The sequence below is a fragment of the Dama dama genome, chromosome 27 (assembly GCF_033118175.1).
Source record: "Dama dama isolate Ldn47 chromosome 27, ASM3311817v1, whole genome shotgun sequence".
NCBI lineage: Eukaryota > Metazoa > Chordata > Mammalia > Artiodactyla > Cervidae > Dama > Dama dama.
Genome location: NC_083707.1, coordinates 31016795 through 31028219, shown reverse-complemented (window position 1 = coordinate 31028219; position 11425 = coordinate 31016795). Strand labels below are relative to the sequence as shown.

General features: G+C 42.2%; 1 protein-coding gene across 1 annotated transcript; it reads right to left on the bottom strand.

Moving 5' to 3' along the window:
* Positions 1-948: 948 nt before the first annotated feature.
* AQP4 (aquaporin 4) lies at positions 949-11039 on the bottom strand. The gene is made up of 5 exons (XM_061130889.1): positions 10962-11039; positions 7002-7416; positions 5946-6110; positions 5592-5672; positions 949-1284 (listed from the first exon to the last, which is right to left on the bottom strand). The coding sequence occupies exons 1-5, from the start codon at positions 10991-10993 to the stop codon at positions 1006-1008; spliced, it is 972 nt and encodes a 323-aa protein (XP_060986872.1). The 5' UTR covers positions 10994-11039; the 3' UTR covers positions 949-1005.
* Between the last annotated feature and the right edge of the window lie 386 nt (positions 11040-11425).

Genomic DNA, 11425 nt, shown 5'->3' with positions numbered 1-11425 from the left:
AGCTAATGTTTAAGTACAGTTAACCAAAATTACAAACAAACAAAACCCCCAGTTTTGCCAATAAATTAAAAAAGAATAAGCAAATGGTTAAGTGATTAAAAGTTTAGATTGTTAACCTCTTGTGGTGTCTTTGAGGATGTGCACTGAAAACAGATCAACTATCTGAAACCATGATACAGATTGCCTTTTTCCATATGATTTTTGTATGATGGTACGTTTCCACCCACCCCCATACAATCTTTCAGGTCTGTTTGTCCTGAGTCTCAATAGGTGCTTTATGATGTGGATGTTTTATTATGTGAATTAACATAAAGAATTTATGAACATTATTCAAATTTCTGGGCTTTAGGTCCATATTTACCCTAGAGACAGTGAGGAGGAGGAAGAAATATTACGAGCTGAAGTTTGGGTTGAAAGTTGGGTATTTGAAACATAAATGAAAACAACTCATTAGCAATGACTCATTAATATTCATTTGCCGAGGTAGTTTAAGCATAAGGGATTGCGTGTAAAAGAGTTTGTTATATTTTCTTTCTTGAACGTGCAAGACTCTGTGACATACTCTGTATTTTGCCATTGACAAACTTGATTTAAAAGAATAAATACTCAGATGAATATTGACAATACCAGTTACAAGGAAGAGGAAATAAGCTGATAGGTTATGTCTGTGTGATAGATATGTCAGGCAAGCCTTAACAAAATCTTGGTAGCATTTTAAATTGATTATCAATGAATGTCAAGTAGATAAATTAGATACACATTTGCTTTCGGGATACTTCAAAAAAAAAAAGATTTTTTTCTTTTTTTAGACTTGAAATTCATGATAGGTTTCTTCCAGTCCTCCTTGGTAAATAATGAAATATTTACTGTCTAGACTGAGTAATATGACATGAAACAACAAACCTGCACATGTCTAACTTATAACAAATCTGTTTCCTTAATGGGTGGAAGGAAATCTGAGGACAGTTCTAAGGGCTCTTGTCTGCTTTCAGTGCTGTCTCCTAGTCATACTGAAGACAACACCTCTCCAGATGGGTCTTTCCCTTTCTTCTCCTCACCCCGGTCAATGTCGATCACGTGTACCACCCCGGGTTTTAGAATCAAGTCGTCGGTCTCTACCTGACTCCTGTTGTCTTCCACCTCCATGTAGCTCCCTTTTGTTTGCTGGGCAGCTTTGCTGAAGGCTTCTTTAAATCGACGTTTGAGTTCAACATCTGGACAGAAGACATATTCATAAAGGCCACCAGCGAGGACAGCTCCTATGATTGGTCCAACCCAATATATCTGGGAGAAAGATGGAAGAGTTATAGAGTGTAAGTAGAGTAAAACTATTTCTCTGAACAATGCATGAATATAGAACTTGGCTGATTTAAATTGAGAGCAAATATGGCATGCATAAAAAGACCATTGGAAACAAAATAAGAAAACACATTAAATCTACATCTGAGATCCATATATTACTAAAGAACATTTTGAACAGAAAATAAGAAGACTATTTCCTCTTCTCTTTTCCTACTTTCATTATCTTCTTTCCATTTTCTGATAATCCTGAAAGATAGGTCCTCTTTGATGGTACTATAAATTAAAAAGACACTCAAACTTATTAAACTAAAATAGAGAAAAATTTTCTGGAGAGTATCAATACTTGTTTTCTTAATATTGCCATCTTATATTGGTTTTCTGCATAATCACAATCATAGTACAGATTGTACCACTTGGGGCTTTAATTATTCAGTATAGCAGATAAATGGAATCTGAGGTCTACTACTTAGCAATTTTGTGACTGCTTGCATCCATTACATAATTTCATGAACACTTAATTCCATCAGATACAAAACAGGAATAATAATAATACACACCTCACTGTTGTCAGGATTAAATTGAAATAATACTTGTAAAATACTTAAGAGTTCCAGTTTCATAGTAACTTACTCCTTTCCATGTTTCCTAGACAATTTAAAGATGTATGGGACTAGGCTGGCTATAAGTCACTTTCCTTATGTTACGTGTTTTTTTCTCTGAAATTTGGTGATTTGTTTTAAGAGAAGACCTCAAGGTTTGTCCATTAATCTTCTTGCAGAGTGCTTTCATCCTCATGGTTCTTATACTGATGACTTGGTGGAAAAATCTGTGCTGAGTTTATGGATGATGGTGAGTAGAGGACTTGCCATCCCATAGGATTTTAATTCAATAACTAGAAGTTTCTATCATATTAGTTATGTGTCTAGAATAAACTAAGTTTTGGGATTGGATAAACTCTAACATTTGCTTTAGAGTACATGTAGACTATAGGATCTCAGACAGTAAAAATCTGCCTATAATGCAAGAGACCCGGGTTCATCTCTGGCTCGGGAAGATTCCCTGGAGAAGGGAATGGCTACCCACTTCAGTATTCTTGCCTGGAGAATTCCATGACAGAGGAGCTCAGTAGGTAGGTTACAGTCCATGGGGTTGCAAAGAATCAGACAAGACTGAGCAATTAAGACTTTCACTTTCAGATTGTAGAATATTAGACATTCATTCAACAGATGGACTTGAACAACAGTTATTGTTGTTGTTCAGTCACTAAGTTCTGTCCAACTCTTTGTGACCCCATGGACTGCAGCATGCCAAACACTGTTTATTGAATACTTTCTCTGGGCTGGCTATATTCAGTACTTAACTTGTATTAGCTCATTTTATTCTAACTGATCTCTGAGATAGATATTATTATTATCCTATTTTATGGGTAAAAAAATGGATATGCAGAGAGGGTGAGAAGCTTGCTTAAAAATTTACGCTTAACAAGTGGTTGAGCTGGGATTTCAGGTCTGTCTGATTTCAAAGCTCTCTTTTGAACCATTATGCTGTTTTCATTATACTCGCTAATGGTAAAGAACCCATCTGCCAATGCAGGAGACGTAAGAGACAGGGGTTTGATCCCTGGGTCAGGAGGATCCCCTGGAGAAAGGAATGGAAACCCACTCCAGTATTCTTCCCTGGAGAAGCCCATAGACAGAGAAGCCTGGTGGGCTACAGTCAATGGGTTCATGAAGAGTTGGACACGACTGAAGTGCTTAGCGCACACATACACACATGCTACACTTCTCTCACTTGAAAAAAAAAAAATCAGATGAATGCTTTTTGGTTAAAACACTCTCTGGAAATTAAATTCACTTAGCACCCTCATTGCAAAGTCTAAAGAAAATTCAAACTTAAGCTGAAGCAGAACACACATACTTTACAGGGAAATTGTTGACAAAGTGGCTCCAAGAACCAAGTTCCTTATCTTGAACATGAAAGAAACCATGTCAGAGTTTACCTTCTTGATGCCCTTTCAAAGGGGAAATGAGAGCCCTCCTCTAAATGTCTTTGTGCTATGTTCCTTTGGTAAGATCTCTTTTGGTATGCTCTGTTCCATAAGCTACAAATTCCGCAAGACAGACAAAGGACTGCTAAATAATTATAATTCCCTCAAAACACTTATTCAGAAGACATCTGGCTGCATGCTCTCAAAAAAATCTCAGTTTCAAGTTGCTATTACCAAAGTTATAATGCCCCTTAGCTTTTAAAATTCATAAAGGTAAAGAAGTTTTACTGCTAAAAATCCAGAAAAATCCAGAAAATCCAGAAAAGAAGACTTAAAAAATATTATTACACCACACACAAAATTCATCATGAATATCTTGCTATTTTCTTCTATCGGTCTACCTATTTACAGATATACTTTAAATTAATTGTTAATTTTACACAACTGTTGTTACAAAATGGACATTAGTTTTCAGTAGGATTAAGTGTTATAAAACAGCAACAAGGGGAACCTTAGATTCAATCAACAAGCTAAGGATTTTTTTTTGGCACTCAAATTTTAACTAGTGTATCACAACTCAAGTTATTAATAAAAACATGTTTTCATCTACATTTTAAAGTCCTCATGGATTAAAAGTTTTCATTTTTTTAAATTTTAAATAGAAAAATTGTTTAAATGTATAAGTTGAACTAAAAGTTGTACTTTTATCATAAGATCTATATACTGTGTTCAGTTGCTCAGTTGTGCCCAACTCTTTGTGACCCCGTGACACCAGGCTCCTCTGTCCATAAAATTTTCTAGGCAAGAATACTGGAGTGGGTTGCCATTTCCTCCTCCAGGGGATCGTCTCGACCCGGGGATCAAACCGGTGTCTCTTGCATCTCCTGAATTGGCAGGTGGGTTACCGCTAGTGCCACCTGGGAAGCCCTGAGATCTATATACTGCATTTCCATGCCTGTTAATGTGGCAAGTCCTTAGAGACATACATGGGAATTTCAGTGGCAAAATGACCAATTGCATGGATAGCATTGCTGACTAAGCTTTTTCATGGCCGGCTCCAAATCCTTGCTTTTGATCACTGATGTTCATGCGTTTATTTAAAGGGATAGATTACTCGTAAAGACTTGCGACACTTTTCTTAGAAGTGAATGCACATAGCAGTGTGGCAGTTTCTCCTCATTTGCAACATAAATCACGGATGCATGCATGTGACTGTGTCAGTAACCCCTATATGCGTGACATTAAAACATAAGCGACATCTATCACAGAAAAGAATCTGAAAAGAATATATATATATACGTTCATATATCTGTATGTATAACTAAATCACTTTGCTGTACTCCTGAAACTAACACGGAATTGTATATCAACTATACTGCAATAAAACAAATTAATTAACATTTTCTTACATTCATGAATTAAAAATAAAAGGTGTAAAAGAGCATTCACAACATATACATGAAAATAAAAGTTTAGCCCCATTTGAAGCTGGCTGATATACACCTATTTTTATTGGTTGTGGTAAGTCAGTACATAAAAGGTCTTCAGAACTGCCACATTATTCATTTAAGGGATTTAAATTTTTTTGGTAAGAAACAATTGAAAAGAAATTGTGGTATTAAAAATGGATGCCGCTGCTCTCTAGAAGCACTGCCCCCACATTAATAAGTAGGGTAGGCATGAGGTGTGAGAAGTGTGTCTTTTCTGAAAGTCATTTATTTTTCCAGCTATGGTTATGGTGATAATAGCATAAGCACTGGCACTATCTATTCCTCACCATCTGCAGTTCAAATGCTTCCAACTCCTACACTATTAATTGGGTTCATGCTTTTGTAAACAAAAAGGGTAAATATTTTTGCTATGTGCTTTTAAGCATTTCTCTTTTCCTTCTTTTTACTGTTTTGCAAGCATATTATGTGTCATTGCTGGGAAGGGTTTACTTTCAATTATTTAAACACCATATTCACTTCACCACCCTGATTTTAATTTGTTACAGCCAGGCAACCTCCATATACAATATATTCTGCCAAAGTCTGTCAGAATACAGTGTGCAGAGCAGTGCTTAAAAAAAAAAAAAAAAAAAAAAGACTATCACTAAAGGCTCAAAACAGATATGAAATGTTTTACAGCAGATAAAATCTGTCCTAGTTTGTCCCTAGTCTTTATGGAAGATGTAATAAAGTGATGGTGGGGGGGTTAAAGTTGGGTGAAAGAGAAACTAGTGAGCAAAATAATGCGAAAAAGCTCTATGGCTAATTGTCCTCAACTGTAGGAAAATAGGAACAGTGAACATGACGGTTACCCAGTGGTTTTCCCAATTTCCCATGATAACTGCAGGTCCAAAGGATCGGGCGGGGTTCATGCTGGCACCAGTGTAATTGATCTACAGGGAAAAAGAACACAACTTCAGACATCGCTGAAACAGGGCTACTAACAGGTAGCCTTCATTGCATTATGTCACTGTTGGCCAGATCAGTTAGAGTAAGCTTAGCACCCTTAGCAACATTTTCATCACAAAGTTAGCAAAACAATAACCTAAAATGGACAGAGGAGGCTGGATACTAAAGAACTACTGCTGTGAAACACATCTTCAGGCCAGCTGTAGGGTGAGGCTAAACAACGTGGATCCATTATTTAAAGGAACTTGGAAACTTACTGCAAATAAATGTCCAATTGCAACAGAGATGCCAATGGCTAAAGCTATGGAACCTGTGACATCAGTCCGTTTGGAATCACAGCTGGCAAAAATAGTAAACACCAACTGAAATGTGATTATCAACTCCACCAGGAGACCGTGTCCAGCGCTGAGATTTCCGTGAACCTGGAAACAGAAAAATACTCCATCTGAATTGACAAGAGAACCTTTTCTGTGATAACATATCATTGTGAAAGGCACATTTTATTCCTATAAAAACTGATAGTCAGTTTGAGTCTTCTATTCCACCCCTGATTGAGACATGCATTCCCCACCCCCTACCCCAGCCAAAAAGAAATACTCATTTTGGGCCAGTACAGATAATTAATTACTCTTACAATGACCAAGTGGGAGTTTGTGCTGAATGTTCTTTTCTACAAAGAAAGCAAAATATGCTACTGCTGCACTTAACTTATAAAAGAGTTTCTTGAGAGTCTTGTAATTTTATAAGGCAATGATTAAATTCATTAATTAGGTTTAAATTAATTAATATATATTTCAATTAAAATTTAAACTGTGTGTGGTTTTTTAATCAACCCTTGTGCTGAGCTAACAAATGATATACTTAATCAGCTAAGAACAAAACCAGGATCAAATGCCAATTTATTTTTTTAAGTGTGACCCTTGATGTTTTAAACCTCACATACATGGCAAGAAACAAAACGGTTCCTTCTGCTAGTGAACCAATAAATAATTGTAATAAAAATGGCTTTTGTTACATATATAGTCAATGCAGTCACTGGGATGGAGAGAAAGAGGAAAAAAAGGAACCCAACATAATTTTCCTGCTGCCCAGACTTAGTGCTATTCAAGTCACTCAACAGCAAATAATGACTTTATATGATATATTCAGTGTGGCTGGAATCAGTTTGCACCCCTAGCAACCCCTGGGAATAGACAACCCCTGGGAATAAATTAGCAATTTTAGGAAAGACTCTTAGGTCAGCAGGGTGTCATTTAGCACTCCATATAAGCTGCCTGGAGTCCGAGACTGAAAACAACAGCTAGAGATGGTACCGTGGTGACTCCGAGGCCCCCCACCACACTGGGAGGCGTGACCAGGTAGAGAATTCCAGCTCCAATGATGGCGCCCAGGCACTGAGCTGCAATGTAGAAGACAGACTTGGCGATGCTAATCCTCCTGGTGCACACCATGGCCACCGTCACAGCGGGGTTGATGTGGCCACCACTGATGTGGCCAAAGCACTGGACCATAGTCGCGATGCTGAGTCCAAAGCAGAGGGAGATGAGAACCATGTCGACAGGTAATGGCTTTTCTGCTCCACCCCAGTTGATGGTGGATCCCAGGCTGAGTAGGACAAAAATAAGCATGGCCAGAAATTCCGCGGTGACTGCCTTCCAGAAAGTTTGTGTCCAGACCCCTTTGAAGGCCACCATGATACTCTCTCTTGTACACAAAGGTCCACACTTACTGAAAAGAAAAGCAAAATGGGCATCAGAAGCTACCAAATCAGAGTCTCCTTGAGATGAAGATGGCTAGGCCCTCGGGCTTCTAGGTGGCTCAGCGGTAAAGAATTTGCCTGCCAATGCAGGAGATGTGGATTCGATCCCTGGGTTATGATGATCCTCTGGAGAGGGAAATGGCAACCCACTCCAGTGTTCTTGCCTGGAAAATCCCATGGACAGAGGAGCCTGGCAGGTTACAGTCCATGGGGTCTCAAAGAGTCTGACACAACTGAGCCATCAAATAGCAGAGGCAGGTTCTCAGTCTTGCCCGATTGTGGGGCACCTCCCACCAAAGTTCATTTGCATATAAAGCCTCCCTGAAGGTCATCTGCATACAAAGAAAGGATGCTTCTGGAAAATCTCCTTAATTACTTAATTATCTCCTTAATTAATAATCAGGAGATTGTCATTCTGATCCCCTTTGATTTAATATCCAAAGATCATCCAGTTTCACTGAAAAATTACCGGAATTGTCCCTAGAAAGGAAAATGTCTGGATCAAGTTCCTTAAAGAATTAAGTATATTTACCTTGTAGTTAATTCCCTCAGAGCAAGTTTTTACGTTTTCAATGTACTTTTTATATGTCATTACTATTTGGAACCTATGGCCATAAGAAAGAGAGGTCTAAAAAAAAAAAAGAAAGAGAGGTCTTTTCCAGTTTTGCACTCTCTGGTTCAAATGGCATTCTGGAAATGGATTTTGAGAGCTGACGGTCCCTCCTCTCCTCCAGTGGAGAGTCTGATGAAGGGGTGTTCTGCGAGGAAGCCAGGAAGGCTGTCTTTTGAGAATTTCCTTTGACTGATACGGGCAGTGAGGACTCACACAGCAGAGCTGGGACCCAGGAATGGGACGAGGACGCTGCCGTGCCCTCCCGGCCAGCGTGGGGAGAAGTCTGAGAGCCTGCCTGGTCGGGAAGAGGCAGGCGGGGATGTGTCCAGCGCAGGCCGCAGGGGACCCGGAGCGCCTCTCCGAGAGAGGGGAATGGGCCCCGGGTGGGGCGGCTCCGGGCAGCCTGTCAACCCCCGGGTCCCAGGAGCCCTCGCCCCACCGGGGGGATGGTTTAGAAGTGCATCCTGGCCTATGCAGTACTTCTGCAGGGTTGAGGGACCATCCCTTCTTGGGCTTGACTCCCCATTCCTTGATGTTCACCTCTCTGATAAAACCTCCCAGAGGGATCCTGGAGGCCAGTGCGGGTGGGAAGCGCCCCGGGCACCCTAGCCACCAAATGCGGGGGACAGCGACTTGGGGAGAGGGGCGGGAGGCTGCTGGACGAGGGGAGGGTGGTTAGGGAGACCGTGGGCCTCAAAGCAGGAGGCTCTGGAAAGCGGTTTTTCTCTAGTGTCTTCTTGATGGACTTTTCTAAATCTGCTGGTACCTCTTCTGGGGGAGCTTGCATGCCTTGAGGGGGTGGGGAGGGTTGGTGGGGAGGGAGGTGAAGGTTGGGGGGAGCAGCAAGGCAGCCTTTGGGAAGGAAGACCCTCTCTTCCTCCACTGTTTTCCTGATAATACCTTGGGATCTTCACAGCTGAGAAGGGATGAGCTTTGAGGATATTAATGGCAAAAAATGACCAGGATTTCTTTTGGGGGGCAATCATCCCAGTGACCCCGTTTTTCAAGATATTTGCCCACCATCCTTGGTCTGTGATGGGGTAGGAGAGAGTGATGGAATGTTCAGTTGGAACATTCCAGATGGAATGGAAGCAGTTAATGAGACTCATCCCAGGGGACTATGAAAAGGGTGATGTGAGAAAGTGGGCTTCCCAGGTGACGCTAGTGGTAAAGAACCCACCTGCTAATGCAGGAGACTTGGGTTCCATCCCTGGATTGGGAAGATCCCCTGGAGAAGGGCACAGCAACCCACTCCAGTGTTCTTGCCTGGAAAATCCCATGGACAGAGGAAACTGATGGGCTAAGGTCCATGGTGTTGCAAAGAGTCGGAAACGACTGAAGCGACTTAACATGCCCAAAGGCAGGCAAGAAAGTCAGGTATTTTAACAGATTAGAGTTATCGCATTTCTACTGAGCATGGGCCCTTCCCTCCCCCATAGAGTCCCTAGGAGCCCGGTCTGGTTGAGCCAGTGGGTGAGAACTGTGCCCACAAGGGCCAGGGGAATGCTGCCTTGACCTTTAGGATCTTGACTCAGCCCCTGGTTTGACATGGGGCTTTGCTACAGAACTGGAAAGCGAAACCCATTTTCTGCCCAAGCCTAGGTGGTTCCAGGAGGGGACCAGCCAGCCAACCCTGTCTGTCCAGAGCATCCCCTGTCCCAGTGAACAACTCTAAGCAAATCATGCAATTAGGAGAAACCCCAGCTGGGAGGACCTTGATATCACACTCCCTAGAGGAAGAGAAAATAGAGACAAAAACAGCACTTGGAGCCAGGCAGCCAGCGAGGGTGCCCTGGGGGAGAAATGACAAGTATCCCAAAGAGGGAGAAATTCACAAATTGAAGAAAGAAGTTTCAAAAGTGGCTTTAGAACTTACCAGCGGCCCACGGCTGTAGCCAGGATGGCAGAGGGCAAGGTGCTATGTCAGGGGCTGGTCCTCTGTGGCCAGATTTAGTGGGGAAAAAAGGGAGAGGCAGGAAGCTAAGGCAGCCAGGTGGGCAGGACTCGGCAGGTCCCATTCAGCAGCCACACAGCGAGCCCAGGGAGAGGCATGCCCTGGGCACAGGCCGCCCCCTCCCTACACCCTCTCCCTCACCTTCCCTGCTCATTCTCTGCACCTTCTCCAGAGACCCAGTCTCAGAAGCTCAGTTGCTCTTTCAGCTTCAAACCTTTATCAGCCAGAGAAATAAAAACAACCCCCCTTCAACCCCTGAAGTAAACAAACAGACACCTTGAGCATGCCTTTAGCTTTCTTTGAAAATCTGCAAAATCTGATCTTTTCCCAGGGCAGAGTGACCAACCCCAGAGGGCTGTGAACCCCAGGGTCCCCTGGCGGCACATACATACCTCTGTCTGGACAAGCGCTCAGCCCAGCTCTTTCACAGCCCCTCTGAGTTATCTATCGTCAATGTTCCCTTCCCTGTTCACACTCCCTGGAAACGCATCAACACCATTTGTTGTGCTTTTTTTCCTTGCGCTCCAGAACAAAGGGGGTTTGTTGATGTGACCGGGTTGTAGAGAGCCCGACAACATTACTTTCTAGCTGAACCCCTAGCCTCATCCACTTCTGGACAGCTGAGCCCCTAGATGAGTGATTTTTCTGATGAAAAATACTAGATGATAGATTTACCTCCATAGACTCCATAGAGGCATTTTCTTGGGCTTTCAGCAGTCTCCAATATATGAAGGATTTTTGCTGTAAATCATCCCCTTTTTTCTTCTGCCCTCTCTCTGCCTCTCTTATGAGTATGCCCAATACCCAGCCTGGAAGAACCACCCACCTGCCCTAGAGTTTCCTTCTAGATTCTGCCTGAGCAGCACACGTATCTGTAATAAAAGAGTCCCAAGTTTCATCTTTCATCCAGCCTCAGCATTGTTCCCTTAAGGCAAAGAAAGACTTACCCCCACCGCCTCGCTGCGGGTCTGTCACTCATGCCTCCCCCGGCCAGAGTGCCGCGCTCACATTGCCGGCCCCGCGGCTCCCAGTGCGCCGGGAGTCAGATTACGGCCACTTGTCTGATTGGGTTTTTGAAGTCTTAGGGGTGGAAAGATTCGGCACCATGTGGCAATCGCCAAGTCATATTTGAACTTGAAATGACTTTCTTTACCTGATCACTGTAGACACAGGGTATTTCAGGAACACAAAATGCTGGCTCACTTTAGGTTTCTTTACCTGGTAATCCTTGAAAATGAGGATTTCCCCAAATCTTTATTTGAAATCCTCCCACCACAGGGAACTGCTGAGAAATTTTGTTATTGTTGTTCTGTGTGCAGTCGAATTTGGGCGACTATTAAGAGCATGGATTTGAATTATCCAGCAGTTGAGATGAACTGAGGAAGATTCAGGCTTTGGTGCATTTGTTTTT